Raw genomic sequence first — 15,633 nt, 5'->3', positions numbered from 1 at the left:
ATGTTATTTTGAAGACAAGTCATGTTTATGCTTTAAAATCTTGAAATTTAAGGGGAAATTTTTTCTAAAATTACCTATAGGCATGATTCTTTTGAAATGTACTGTTAAAAAAAAAATCACTCCTGGGGCTCCTGGGTGGCTCAGTGGGTTAAGCCTCTGTGTTTGGCTCAGGTCATGATCCCAGAGTCTTGGGATCGAGCCCCGTGTCAAGCTCTCTGCTCAACAGGGAGCCTGCTTCCCTCTCTCTCTCTGCCTGCCTCTCTGCCTACTTGTGATCTCTGTCAAATAAATAAATAAAATCTTAAAAAAAAAAAAAATCACTCCTTTGCATGATTATTTTCCAAAGCTGCTGCCCTATCCTTTACAACAAACTTTATAAAATAAAACAATTAATAGATTACTTTCAAGAATCCTGATGCCACATGAGCCTTATATTTCTTCTGTATCTTAAATAATTCAAATTAGGCCTCCCTACCACATACTGCAGAGATACCTTTTTTAAATAGTGTCGTAAATAAAACCCCAAATACCATTAGTACTATCCTTTGAATGTATAATTAGAACTCTGTTCATATTTTTACACAGTTGAGTCCCTGTGACCTGGGATAATTTGTTGATAGTCTTTCAAAGCAAAGGAGCAACACAAGATGGCTTCTTGAAAGTCACTGGTACTTCTCATAATGAACAGAAGATGGCGATATTTAAACTATCATCCAAAGTATACTTAGTCAAGGTTTCCACAGATTTCACTGGGGACTTATTAGGATAGTGTAGCAAATGCTGAACATTCAGAGCAGGAAGTATGGTTTTAGGATTAATAAAAATTCAAGAAGCTATCCTGGACCTATTTTATAAATTTCCAGGTAGAGTCTGCCTTGTATAAATCAAACAGTATTAGAATAAGTCTAATTTGTCCCCTGTGCCTTTGGCTGAGAACTCCAGCTCATGAGCGAAGGAAAAGCTATTCAGCTCAATTCCAAAAAATTCTCAAAGTAAAACAGTGGAGGAAACTGCATTCCAGCTTCAATTTTTGTGTAAGGAACACAACAGACAAATGACACGTATTGCTGAGAAAAAATGCCCTGTTTTCTTACCCAAGATCACTCCACTATTTGATAATCTCAGCATCTTTGGGGGCAGAAAAGTCTATCAGTGAAATAAAAAGAACCCACTCATTTCTCCACAAACCCTTTATTTTTAATTTGAGAGAGAGAGAAAGAGAGAGACAGCATAAACAGAGGCAGAGGCAGAGAGAGAAGCAGGCTCCCCACTGAGCAGGGACCCAACATGGGGCCACATCCCAGGACCCTGAGGTCATGACCCACGCTGAAGGCAGACACTTAACTGACTGAGCCCAGGTGCCCCTCCACAAACTCTTAATGAACACAGTGTGTCAGATGCTGAACAGAACAAAAAAATGAATAAGAAGCTGTTCCTGCCACCATACACTTGTGAGTGTGGCAGGGAAAGCACACAGACAATAATGGACTCGACCGGCCAGGACTGGGCAGGAGCTGAGTGACCGGCAGAGGCTGGGAGAGTGACAGGAGTTCAAATGGGGATCAGTACCATGTGGCCTAGGGGAACGGGGATCCCGTCTCATGAAAGCAAAAAGCCTTGACATGGACTTAGTCATCTGGGAAATGGAGACAAAGGGGAAGGCATTCCAGAAGAGGTGGGACACGAAATCAAGGGGCACATGGGTATCCGTGAGCCGACCAGAGCTGACCAGAGTCAATGGTTCATGGATGATGGCAGGAGCGAGAGAGGAGGTTAAAAATTTTTTCGAGTCCTCTACGGAGAGGCCGATTCAGAAGGCTAATGGCGGCCGAGAGCAGCTGAAGGATTCTGGGCAGGTTTGTTGGAACATTTTAGGATGTCGTGTAGATAGCGGAGAAGACCCGCTGGGCTGGGGTGGAGGACGCAGTCTCCGTGGGGAGCCTGCAGAGCCGGCGTGTGGCCAGACGCCTCCACCTGGCACACAGCGGGACTCAGGGAAGATTTACTGACGGGCTGACTGGCCGAACAAAGGACTGAATGTCACAGTGAAGGGGAGAGGTGAACGGGCCAAGACTGTTAAGAAACAGAATCAGATTCTTCCTGGGACCATCAATCAATCCATCCGTCAGACACACCAAAACCAGGAGAACTTCGCCAACGATAATCCTGACATCAACTCAACGGCCAGCCTGGTCACTCTGAAGACTACAACTCTCTTAGCCCTCCGTCTCCGATTTCAGCAGAGCACATTCTGTACCTGCGTAATGACAGGAGCTGATCTGACAGGGTTGGGAAATGAGAACAAAAGTTATCTTGGCAGGAGGAGGCCCGGGCCCCAGCCTAGCAGCGAGCATCACATGACGCTCCTTTCCCTCCCTCCATCTCTAAACGGTGAGAGGAAGGGCCTGAACTTGTGACATAACATGAAAATATGAGAAGGCTTGCTTTCTCGCAACTACCGTGGACAACTCTGCTAGTGAAATCCTTCTGTCCTACCCTGGAGGGCATCTTAGACAGAATGAATAGCCTTTGGCTTATACTCAGAGAGAAAAATCACCATCCAGCTCCATTTAAAATGATCTCTTTCCCTTATACAGACTATGGGGACGGGTGTGGGTCTGCTCTCTGACTCCATTCCCGTTCCTCTTTCTTCTCAGCCCTATCTGCTTTGGACGGGGTGTGGGGAAGGTAGGTACAGAGGAGGGACAGGGGTAACCATCTCTTTATGAACCTGGCAACACCACAATTCTTTCTCTACTGATGTCACTGCTTTTCTGGACACACCTGCCGGCCATCACTGCCCTCTCGCTGCAAGCGTCCAAATGCTGCTTCTCCTAGGGCCTGCGTGTGGGCTCGTGAAGATACGAGGTATGTAGGTCACTGACATGGGAGATCCCCCTGGCTTCAGCCTCTTCTAATCCCCTCAACTTGCCTCCCCAGCAAACACCCCGCAGTCACATGCAGCTGGGGACTGCTAGGGGACAAGTCCTCTTCGGAGGGACACTAGCAAGATGGCTCCTGTGCACTTTCTTCCTCAGTGTGCACTTGACCCATGGGAAATCCCTCCATCCTTGCACTACCCAACAGGGGTGCAGACCACGCCACGTCTCTGAACCCTGCTGTTCTCCAATTCCCTTTCCCCCTGCTCACCGCAGCACGGTGGCCCTCAGGAAGGATGGGACACAGGTCCTAGGTTCTCCCTTTCAGGTGCCCCAATCTTTACGACGGATTCTCTCAGACCCTGCCCCCACCCCCCACAGGACTTGGTGAGTAGAAACCACCTCATTACTGCTCCCAGAGAAACATAAAAACAGCCAGCATCCCATAATGCAACTAAAAACCTGCTTACAGGGAGCAATTAGAAACCATAACCACAAAGCCGTCTTTGGGGGAAGCAGCAAGGACAAAAGGCTGAGCATCAGCGGAGGCAGGCGGCCGCCAATCCTACCACCTTCTCAGCACCGCTCGGGGCTCCCTCCCAGGGTGCTAGTGGCAGAGCCCAGCCCAGAGCCCTTCTGGCCCCTCTGGCCTTGGCCTGATTCTGGATGAGCTTCTGGGAGGTTCCTCAGCTCTGTGTCTCCAGTTTCACTAGGATGTGCTCGGAGGTGGCGGCCCTGCTGAGGCTGAGGTGGACGCAAGGCTCCCCTGGACACTGCGGTGAAGGGTATCACGGCCCCAAGGGCGGAGCCCAGGCTTCGGCCACAGGTGAGCCTGCACCGGCACGCGGGCTCTGTCCTCAACTGTGCGACCTTGGGCAGATTTATACTTAACCTCTTGAAATCTAAGCCCTATCCATAAAAAGATAACATCTCATTTTCAGGATTACTGTAAGAATTAAATGAGCATTTTTATAAGCTCAGCAGAGTCCCCGACTAAAAGTAACAAGAAGTCATCGACAAGGTTGACAGAAAATTGAGCTCCTCTCATTTTACAATTCAACATCTACTGCATCCATATGGTTTCCTATCTTTTTTTTTTAAGAGTTTATTTATTTATTTAACACAGAGAAAGAGAGAAGAGATCACAAGTAGACAGAGAGGCAGGCAGAGAGAGGGGGAAGCAGGCTCCCTGCTGAGCAGGGAACCTGATGCGGGGCTCGATCCCAGGACCCTGAGATCATGACCTGAGCTGAATGCAGAGGCTTAACCCACTGAGCCAACTGGTGCCCCGGTTTCCTATCTTCTTAAGACACCAAATCCCAGGAGGAATATATGCCCTCAAGTGCAGAGTTGTTTTTGAGCAGATATTCAATACATGCCGGGACCTCACCACCTCTGTCTCCCAAGATTTTAGTGTCAACAAGCAATTCAGGAGGCTTTCATCTCAACAGGCAGCGTGTGGGGCGAGCCTTGCTCTCAGGGCAGGAATGATCCAGATGCCTCCTGATCCCTTCTCTCTCCCTCTCTCTCTCTTTTTTTAAATGTCTTATTTATTTATTTGATAGAGAGAGACACAGTGAGAGAGGGAACACAAGTAGGGAGAGTGGGAGAGGGAGAAGCAGGCTTCCCACTGAGCAGAGAGCCCAATGTGGGGCTCGATCCCAGGATGTTGGGATCATGACCGGAGCTGAAGGCAGAAGCTTATCAACTGAGCCACCCAGGCCTTTCTCTTTTTAATGAAACCAGAGAGCAAACTGGGGGCAGGGCCCCAGTGCCCACTCCCACCACCTATAGCAAGCATGGGCTCCGTCCCCGGCTACCAAGGAAGCCTAACACTCAGGAACCAAAAGTCAACAGACTTGTTCTTGAAAAGAACGAGAGGCCTAAGCAGACAGTTCAGAACTCCTGCGGAGTGTGTGGCTGAGTAAGCAAATACAGCAATGGGGCACTTGGAGGAGACACCAGTTTTCTTTAATGGATCAGCATCAAACTTCTTATCGCCACAAGTAAACACGCTTCGTGCGTGCTAAATATACCCTTCAAATCAAATCCTCTGGATTAATTCATTTTAAATCCGGAATACGCCTGGCTCAACAGCTGCCACATTTTCCAGAAGGTTTATGTGGTATAGGACACACTTGGATCACCAGCCCTGCAATGAGTAGGGGCATCTGTCCGGCTTTATTTAAATCTGGGAACGCAGGACAGGAGAAGGGCACCCCAATTCAAGAAAGCCCTGCTCATCTTTTCCTTTTCCTGGGCTCCGGTATGCGCCTAAGACGCAGGCATTACTCAATTCCCCTTGGGTCATGAGGAAAGTCCAAACAGCTGCACTTTACTTACGTGAAAGGTACAATAAAGAGGACAGAAAACAGTTGAGCTTAGAAGGGAGGAGTGGCAGCGCGATCAGCCAGAGAGAAAAGCCCACACCCAAAGAGAACGGTCAAGTCAGAGGGCTCCTGGTGGCTTTCAAGTGAAAATCTGCCAGCAGAGCAACTTTGTTTTGTTTTTGTTTTGTTTTCCAGTTCGAGATTCTTACCAGTGTGTTTTGTTTTCACATTACTTAAAAGGAAGAGAATCCTCCACGTGTCATCGGCTAAAATGGGCTTTAGCTGTAACATGGGTTTTATCATTGATCTTGGGACGGAGTTGCTGATCTGGTATCTGGGAAGGAGGCCTTCGCCGCCTCCCCGCCCACAGGTATCCCACAGCTGCACTGCCGTCAGGAGCACAGGACAGCTGGAGGTCGAGAGTATGACTAGGGTGCTGATCTTACACTAGGAAAACATCACATTATGGGAACCAGGCCGTGAATCACAGTATTTGATCAAACGAGGCTTAGAGAAGCATTGAAAACTGCCAGGGTCTGAGGGCCTACCTAATGGATAATATCCAATTCTCAATTCTCATATGGCCCATGAGTACAGACTATGTCTATAGTTAGGTATCCTTAACGTCCGTGTATATTTTTTAGTGATTGCGGCTGTTGGTCGTACTTCCTGCTTCCTGTTCTGATGCTTCTTGTATCCTTATGCTCTTTTTAAAAATAGCTTCGTTGACACATAACTCACAGGCCGCACAATTCATCCGCTCAAAGTGCACGATTCAGTGGTGTTTGATGTATTTATGGAGTTGTGTAACGATCACCACATTCTATTTCTAGAACACTTTAATTCCCCCCAAATGAAACCCTCACCCATTAGCTGTCACTTCCACTTCCTCCAGTCAGTCCTCTTAGCCCAAGGCAACCACCAGCCTACCTTCTGTCTCTATGGATCCATCTGTTCTGGACATTTCACATAAACGGACTCATACGAGGCATGGGCCCCTGTGACGGGGCTCTTTCCCTCAGGGTAATGTTCTCAAGGTCCATCTGTGTTGTGGTATAGGAAGTACTGCTTTCCTTTTTATAGCCAAATAATATTCCACTGAATGGATATACCACTTCTTATTAATTCATTCTCAGTGGATGGCCATGTGGTTGTCTCTACTTTTCAATTATTATTAACTATGAAGAAATAGTTCACAGATCAGTTTTGGGTGGACATATGTTTTTGTTTCTCTCAAGTTAGGAGTAGACTTGTTGGCTATGTGGTAACTATGTTTAGAATTTAAGGTCCTCATGCTCTTTGAACCTTTTCCTGATTAAAAAAATTTTTGGACTGTAATTATTATAAAATAAAGAATTTCTTAAAATCCTCCTTTTACCCCACGGGAAAAACCACTGTTAGTGGCTTGGCATACACCCCCCCACCCCCAGATTCTTTCAATGCATAGAGTACTATATAATTTTTATAATGTTATTACATAAATGGGATGACATTATACGTATTTTCTGATTCTCTCTTGTGGCTCACTAGACCTTGAGCCCTATTCCATGCCCATGTTTCGGGAAGATGTGCCACACGTACTTCTCCCTTTCTTCAGGCAGAGGTCCAGGCCTGTCTTCATCATTCGCAAGCAATTATCATGCCAGAGATGTTGAATACAGCCATCTGGCTTTGTTCTCTCATTTTGTCTTACCGATGCCCTGCACTGGTAGGTGATTGGGTTTCTACGTATTCACTGGCCCATCCCCCCAAGGCTTCGTTTTGTTAACTGATCTACAAACAAGTGGGTCTGAACAGTGGAATAGGAAATTAAATTAGACCTAACACTAACGGTCATCTAAAAAAATGGAAGTCAGGATGGGAGATACCCGGCACAACAGACTTGGCTTACCCCTTGACAACTAGATCTATTATTTCCTATGGACTGTTCTACTAAATTATAAAATCAGTATATGAATACATGCACAGTTAAAATACTGTTTTCAAATGAGACATGTAGAAAGTTCTCTACCTCTCTAAATTTTCCCTTCTCCACGGAATTTTAACAGGTTGGTATTTATCCTTCCAGCTTTTTTTTTTTTTTAACAGAAACTTCTATGCCAGGAGTTTTATTTGACATATTGTTTTGTGATTGTGTTTTTACTTGACACTGTATATTGTAATCTTCCTGAGTCACAGATCCAGATCTCTGCAAGTTGAATCTGAAATGGTGTAGCTGAACGCCTCACAAACACCGAAGTATGGGAGCGCCTCAGTAATTTCTTACTGTCAGAGCAGAAAAGGTCATTTTAGAAACAGACCAAGAAATAATTTGGTGTATTTAGGAGAGCAAGCTGAAGATCAAACCACACTCTTCCGCTGTGTGGACTGTGTACCCGGCACAATGCTAGGAGCAGGGAAACTCTCCAAAGGACCTGATGTGAGAGGAGCCTAAGACACCCCCTGGAAACTTGCAGGTGCAAACACAAGCACCCACGGAGAAACACTCGCTGAGCAGGATAGCCCCATCCTAACTATATAAAGAGGAGCAGCCCCTTGGCCGACGAGGCACCCAGAGCGGGGACGACAGTCCACTCCAGGTTCCTGCTGCCGGGCTGCAAAGACATGCAGGGAACGGCAACACTTACTTTAGGCCGCGTGTCCACGACGTAAATGAAGTCGCTCCCCGGATTGGCTTTCCTGACGGCCTGGAGCATCTGCTCGTCCTCGAGGCACCGGGCACTGAAGCCGGACAGGGGCTGGCTGCTCCGGCAGATGGAGGCCTGCGGGACACAGCAGCGTCAGCTCCCACCGACACCTCGAGACCCTGTCCCCAACAACGACCCCCTGGTTCCCCGACACCCCCCACCGCCTTGTAGAAGCATCTTCATGCCTTCCAAAAATCGAGCTTGGTGTCTTTCTAATTCAGGCCAGAGAAACAAACCACCAGGGCAAGCAGTGCTAAGTTTCTCCAAGGAAGAAATCAGGAGTGAATTTGGATGTTTAGATAGGATTTAAGTCATGGAATATAAAGCCATTAAAGTAGCCTACTTTCCCTTTTGCTGGTATTATTTCATTTTCCGTTGAAGGGAGAAATATAAAGCAAATAACTGTTCTCCTACGATTTACAGGATACCTGCTAATAGCAAGACTAGTAAAAAAAAAAAAAAAAAGTTATTGTGTAATGCTTTCCTTCAGTTTTTACCGGCTCATTTGGAAACATTACAAATGCTAAAAACCAGTTCTAATCCTAACTGGGGAAGTGCCGGCTGTGACGAGAGGCCAGGCTACGGCTCCCTCTGCCCCCAGGACAGCAGGCACAGCCCCAGGCCGCCCAGGAACAGGGGTTCCTCCGCCATCAGTCTGCGTTCTATCCTGCAATCTCGCTGGTCGGCTGTGCTGACAGACAACACCTACAACAGCACCAACCTTTCCCTGTCGTACTAAGAGCAGAGTATGGATACCTCCTTGCAGCTCGGGAACTTGCACTTCTGTGGGAAAGTACTTTTTAGGGACTTCAAAGTTAACACTAAAGGAAAGAGTCTTGCCAAGAATCTGCACTGAGGCTGTGAGTCCACTGGAGAGAGGGCAGAGGGGGCAGGGCTCTGTGAGGAAGAGAGGCCTCCGGCTCAGGCAGGCAGGCGACGCAGGGCAAACTCACTGAACCTGGGGGTGGCAGAGCCTGCTGGCTTCGCTCCAGGAAGGGACAACCCAGCTCTGAGTCCAAGCACAGCTTAACTGTCCCGTAAGTTCAACCCGGGACAACTCAGCTCCGGTTTGGGTTTCCTCCAAAGATAGGAAGTGTTGGTGCTCCTCCGTGGAGGTGGGAATGTCTCTCGCTAACGACCATCCTTCAGCTTAGGACCCGCTGGCAAGTCCGAGAACCACGGAGCAGCTGGACGCGTAACTGGGCCCCTGCCAGAGAGTTCCAGTACGGCTCCGTGACAGCGAGGGCAATCACTGAGGTCGGCCAAGAGCTCTGGGACGCCTGGTTGCCTCAGTCGGTTAAGGGTCCGACTCTTGGCTTCAGCTCAGGTCATGGTCTCAGGGTTGTGGGATCGAGCCCCGGGTCAGGCTCCACACTCACCAAGGGGTCTGCATGGGACCTCTTCCTCTGCCCCTCCCCACCCACTCATACTCTCTCTCCCCCTGCCCTCCCCCAAATAAATAAATCTTTAAAAACAACAACAACAAAACAAAACTCTGGGCCCTGCAGCCAGGTTTTCAGAGTCCAGGAGGGACGTCCATGGGAGAGTGGCAGGCAAAGCAAAGAGGCAGCAGAGTTGCTCCAGAGCTGTGGGAATTCTTAAATTATTGGCAGAAGTGCAACTGCGGCCTGGAGGAGAAAGGGGCTGGAGGGCCTGAACCCGGATGAGGACATCCGCAAGAGGGACGTTCCGGAGGGGGGACCGCAGGCAGCTTCAATGGGTAGAAAGTAAACCGCCCCAGAGGGCTTCTCAGTGCTTCACCTGCGGGTTCTGTTTCTTCAGGCCCTGCCCCCTGCCCGGAGGGAATTCTGGCCGCTGAGAGAACAGCTCTGAGCCGGTTCTACCTGAAACTTCAGGGGTTGAAGAGATACTAGTTAAGGCGGTTGCCACTGGGTAATTTTTTGGACTATCAGAAGACTTAAACGGGAAGGAAATGCATTTACAGGGTGAGAATTTGAGAATGCACACAAGACACCTGAAGTCCCTGGAGTGTTGGGACTCGAATGTAAAGCCAGAGAGTGACACCGGCCATCAGTAATCACCTGCAGGACAAGAGCAGCTAGTCTTAAGTGAGGGGTTAAGTCAGAATAGTTCCACGAAGAAATGTGGTCAATAAACTAAACCAAATAGATTAAACCAACTACTTTCAATATTTTTGTAGCTATATTTTCTTCATAACCTCTAGATACACTTCACCGGGAATTCTTCATTGCCTTGGGGCTAACATAGAGTTACCAATTTTGTGCGGGGGCTGTGAGTAGCCTCGAGGCATGTCTGCTCACCTTCAATGTACCCCAGCCAGTCCCGCTGTGGAGAGAATGTCACCCTAACCTGGCAGCCTTTCTCACTGATTTCTGTCACCTGAGAGCAGAGGGAAGGTCTTCCATGGTAAACAGTCATGAAAGACCCTCATTTACACGCTACTCGTAATTAAAATATCCAACATTTTTTGAATGCTGACTATGTGGTGAGCACTATTATAAAAACCTTGCATTATTTTTATTCAATCTTCTCAATTACCATACCCGGGAAGATCTATCATTTGCTCCATTTTATAAATGAGGCAACCAAGGCACAGGGAGGGGAAGTTAACTTCCTCAATGTCACTCAGCTCATAATTAGGGAAGCCAGAAATTTCATCCAGGTGTAACATTTTCTGATCCTGGATTCCTAATTGAAATAATACAGCACCCACGTACAGAAATAGGTCAGGAAGCAGAAATAAGTCAGAGAGAATTAAGATGTGGCATCCATGAATGTCTGGTTTTCAATCCACAGTTCGCTCTCCCCTGGGGTATGATCTTGGGTAACTGACCTATTGTCTTTGAACTTTGGTTTTCTCGTCTACAATATGAGGATAATAACCTCAAAACTATAGACTGTGATAAGGTTTATAATTTTCCTAGAACTGTACCTAACACATAGTGAGTTTCAATAAACATTAATTATAAAAGAAAGAGAAAGGTCTGTATTTTTCTTAAGGGAAATCCCTCTTTGGAAGTCTTACAGAGTTCGGTTTCCCAAAGACTTATACTGTGAATTTGGGAGATTGTGCTATGAACCATTTAAAGCAAAACTACTTTCTTAAAAACAATGGAAACATTAAGACAAAAGGAGAAAGTATATGGCAGTCATAAGGGCTGGTAAATAGCAAAAACACGCAGGCTTCCAAATGTAAGTGACATTTACAACTTACTCATCTCTGTTACCTACAAAGCTGCTGGTAGTTTGCTATCCAAAGGGAGTCTGGATGGCTCTATATAACCCTGTGCACTTCAAGGCCTATAATTTTTATTCTGGGCTGCCTCCAACACTGGTAAAATTGGGAGGGTCTCAACTAACCAACAGCAAGTGCCCTCTCTATCCCCTGCTCCTATGGAGAAAGCCCCTGGCTAACCTTCCCTGCGGACCTGAGACAGCTCCTACTCATTTCTGAATAGAGGCTTTCAGTGCCCTGCCAGCCCATGGAATTCAACAAGCCAATCACTTCCTCCCCTAGGAACCTGCCATCACTAGAAAGTCCCCCAGTCCCTGCTGGTTCACCCCTATGCCTGAGTGCCACCCCGGGGGTGCCCTGCATGGTATGCCGTGCACTCCTTCCCTGGAAAGTGAGTCCACACAACTCAGACCGCTGACAACTGCTTCTGCCCAGTGTCAGGTGTCATGTGAGCAGCCTCCCCTGGAACCCTAGGGCAGGAATCCTCATCTCACCGACAAGTGACTAGGAAGGGATTACAACACCATGTATCATGAAAGTTGATCCGAAAGGAATGGTGTTCCCTCAGCAGGGACATGTATATCAAAGGATTCTCCCCAGGACTTCTCACTCAAGCAATGATGTGCATTTCAGGTCGTAATCTAACATGGATCTCGCTACCACACATGAGCCAAGCCACCTCACCCGCAAAAGGGGCCCTTAAGTAACAGAAGGATATGTGAGGAACTAAAAGATATGATTTTCTTATTCACCTTATTCACATGCATTAAGTTTTATTGGGTGAGTGACACATAGTCTTAAGCCTAAAATGTCTAAAATCACAAAAGGGAAGAAAGAAAGGTCAGCAAATTTACATAATCCACCTGTTTACTTTCTTTTTTTCTATCTGTTTACTTTCTTATGGAAGACTGCCTGGTTTGTATATGAGTTTTCCGGAGCAATGACAGCACGAACAGCTGCTTTGTTATGTCACGCATCAACCGTTTAACCACAGAAGTCCACCTTCGTCTCTCTTTCCCTTGATAAAAATGCCCAGCTGCATCAGAAGCATTTAAATCATGAACCTTGATACTGAGACCTAAATGTTGTTATAAAACACAAAACGAATCATTCTGCTGTGCGTAGGACAGAGTTTAGTTCCTGGGGGTTGGGGGGAGGGGGTCAGCATGTGCGGGCACATGGCACACGGACTGTTTCCCTGGGGTGACTGGTTCACCGAGGAACGCTCAGAAACACATCTCTATTTTGTACTTTGTAAGAAGAACTAAGCACGAGGCATTGTCCTCCTGAAAGTTCTAACTACAGGAAATAGATTATTTCCCACCATCCCTGAGGTCTGCATGATTCATTTTCAAGCCTGGAGATCAAGTCAAGAGTGACACCCAAGAGCAGGAATGGAACAAGGAGAAGCTGAGGCCAGCAGGAGAAGAGCTTCTGGGGTCTTTCTGCCAACACTTCCTTCCTGTTCTGAGACACCCCACACTTGGCCTTGGCAATACTCACACTGACCAAGATAAGAGTCTCTTTTCTCAAGAACATCGGAACAGAAGGAAGAGAAGTAAGACAGACCCTAGGCTCACAATACGCAGCCCACCTTCACCTCTTAAACAACAATGAAAGAACAAAAGATCCTCCCTCTCTTACTTCTTTATCAATGAATGAACTTGTCAGTGCTGCCGGCATCCTAATTTCAAATACGATGTCATGAAATTTCCTATTCGCGCCACTTTTTTTTTTTTTTTTTTTCTAAAGGAAATGCACATCATTCTTTCACCACTGCTCCGGCTCTGTGCAGGCTGAAATATAGCTGGAGTCAGGTAATACAGAACGTTAATAATACGCTTGCCATTTTTAGACCCCAGTGAATGGAACTAAAAGTAAGACAATTTATATGCTTTCAATTAATGGAACTTACACTGCTCAATGAATATCTGCCGCCAATCACATAGCACAGAAGGCTGTAAGCCTACTTGGTACAGATGGCATTGTTCAAGGTATCTCTGGAAACCTCTCCTAGAATCAGGCACAGACCCGAGCCTATGCCCTCGCCTGCAGGGACACGTGTGTGCATTCACACTCGCACCCATCTGCTGCAACTGTTCATGGCTATCAATTTGCCTTTGAATCCAAAACTCTATCATCTAGATTTTAAACCCAACTTTTCGCCCGGCTAAAGTCAAATGACTTCTGAAGTGGGTGGCAAAGACCCATTCTTGGCTCCCCCCCCCAAATGTTTTCTTGTCCTTCCCAGACATGGAACCACAATTTTTAGTTATTTACACAGTTACCCAGGAGAAGTGTATTTTCTCACCTGCCCTGTGCAGTTGTGACCAAACAGGATGTGAGCAGAAGTGTCTCGTGGCAGTTTTCAGAGGCTTCCTCAGAAAGCCGTGAGGGCCCGTGAGCCCCCCATCCCCCTGCTGCTCTCTGGAAGTGCTGGCCAGTACCAAAGTCATCTGCTATACCTCTTGAAGAGGACCAAAGACAAGGGAAGGCAGAGCAGAAAGGTGCAGGAGCTCAGGTCTCTGAGGACTGAGTAATGGACAACAGACTCCAGGCCTGGACGGCCCACATTTGGAGTTTTTATGTGAGATGAGAGAAAATAAAATTCTATCCTATTTAAGACACGGTTACTTGAAGCTGTGTTAGTTGCAGACAAATCCAGTCCTTTATTTTTTATAAATAATTCTGAGTATGCTCCATACCCATTATGGAACCCAGCATGGGGCTTGAACACATGACTCTGAGAACAAGACCTGAGCTGAGATCAAGAATCAGATGCTTCACCAACGGAGCCACCCAGGTGCCCCTTATAAGTAATATTCGAAAAATAAAACCCACTCTCCATAAACAAAGATTTCTTATACTGAGGATGTTCAAAAGAGTGTGCCATTAAAAAAAAAAAAAAAAAAAAAGGAAGGTGCCATGGATTCTGGAAACTTTTCTAAAACAGGCATTTCAAAGGATACCTAGCACTGTTTAAATGAGCACAGAGCTTCCCAAGGTGAAAAGGACGGATACTTAAAAAAGGACAGACATTCACTTAGATGATTAGCTTTAGGTATTTTCTGACAGTATCCCATCACTTTATTATCAAATAACATGAAAGGTCAACTTCTACCTGAGGTAAGAGTTTAAGCAGAGTTGTGTAATACCACACTCAACAATATCCACATACCTTTAAGAATTCAAACACACACACACACAGAGCAGAAGGCTGCTAGAAAATGCCTGTTTATGATAAAACAAGAAAAGCAAAGCATAAAACAAAAGCATGCCTTGAGACTTACGTGGTTATCTTTATAGTAGTAAGAAAGGGCAGGAAATCGCCGTCTGCTCCGGAATTTGGAACTCCCCACAATGATGTGTGCCGTGGCCGATTTGGGAACATACAGTTCAGTAGGGTAAGAATCACAAACCTGTCACAGGAAACACATGGGGATTTTGAGGCCATCTCGTAATGCTTTGTGAACTGTCACAAGAAATTCCATTTATCATACTTATAAGTTGCACATTTACAATTTCTTTTTTTTTTTTTTTTTACGTTTTTGTTTATTTATTTGAGAGTGAGCAAGTGAGAGAGAGAGAGCAAAAGCAACAGTGGGGAGGGTCAGAGGAGGAAGCAGACTCCCCACCAAGCAAGGAGTGCGATGCGGGGACCGATCCCAGGACCCTGAGATCATGATCGGAGCTGAAGGCAGACACTCAACTGACTGAGCCACCTGGGTGCCCCCGTTCAAGTTTTCTTAACCAAGTTACAGGGAAGGCTATTTTGAAGAAACCAACGGCCACCTCAGAGAAAGGAAGACTTGTGGATCCTATGACATCAAAGGGAAGCAAACACTCTTTAGCAACCTGTCCTGGTGCATGGGTCCCTTCTGAGGGCACTGTGAGGGGCAAGAAGTGAGGGGGAGCGTTTCTTTCATCAAAAAGGAAGAAATCGTAATTCAGCATCTTATAGCTGAAAAAAATTGACCAGCCTGTTTTGAGTGAAAGACAGCCCACCGGTAGGGGGTAAGCACCAGCCATGTGCCCAAGACAAAGCCCATGCCCTCACTGGGTACTCCCCACCCCCTTCTTCCCGAATCGTCCCAAATCCCTTCCATTCCTCAAGAGATAACCCAACTCTGCCACCTTCAAGAAGCTACCCTCTGGGCTTCCAACTCGGGTAAGTTTCTAGATCTGTCTTGGTACCACACAATAGAACAGCTTTATTTTTGTTTCTTCCACCAAACGGTAAGAAATTATTTTACTCTTTCTGTGCGTCGCCAGCAGTGATTCCCACAGTGGAAACTCCAGAGCCTTGGAATGGTCTTGTGATTTAATCAGGCATCAGCAGTATAGAACATGGCTCTGCTTTGCCAACTTCATGACTTTCAGAGAGTCACACTATGCTGACCTCTAACACTGATAAAACACAGAAATAATATCCCATAGGGTTGAGGGAAGGGTCAAATCAGATACCACCCATGACAAAGCACTTTATAAACCAGTGCATCTGACAGAAATGTGAGTGGGGG

The 15,633-nt window shown here is 46.5% G+C and overlaps 1 protein-coding gene across 1 annotated transcript in view; it reads right to left on the bottom strand.

Moving 5' to 3' along the window:
* Window positions 1-15,633, bottom strand: part of MTMR7 (myotubularin related protein 7) — a 108,149-nt gene that overhangs the window by 30,923 nt on the left and 61,593 nt on the right. The window contains exons 5-6 of the mRNA XM_045997241.1: window positions 14,404-14,532; window positions 7,837-7,971 (exon numbers count right to left, since the gene is read on the bottom strand). Coding sequence (XP_045853197.1) covers window positions 7,837-7,971; window positions 14,404-14,532 — 264 coding nt within the window. The remainder of the gene's footprint in view (window positions 1-7,836; window positions 7,972-14,403; window positions 14,533-15,633) is intronic.

The sequence above is a fragment of the Meles meles genome, chromosome 2 (genome assembly GCF_922984935.1).
Source record: "Meles meles chromosome 2, mMelMel3.1 paternal haplotype, whole genome shotgun sequence".
Lineage (NCBI taxonomy): Eukaryota > Metazoa > Chordata > Mammalia > Carnivora > Mustelidae > Meles > Meles meles.
This window is presented reverse-complemented; position numbering and strand designations above follow the sequence as displayed.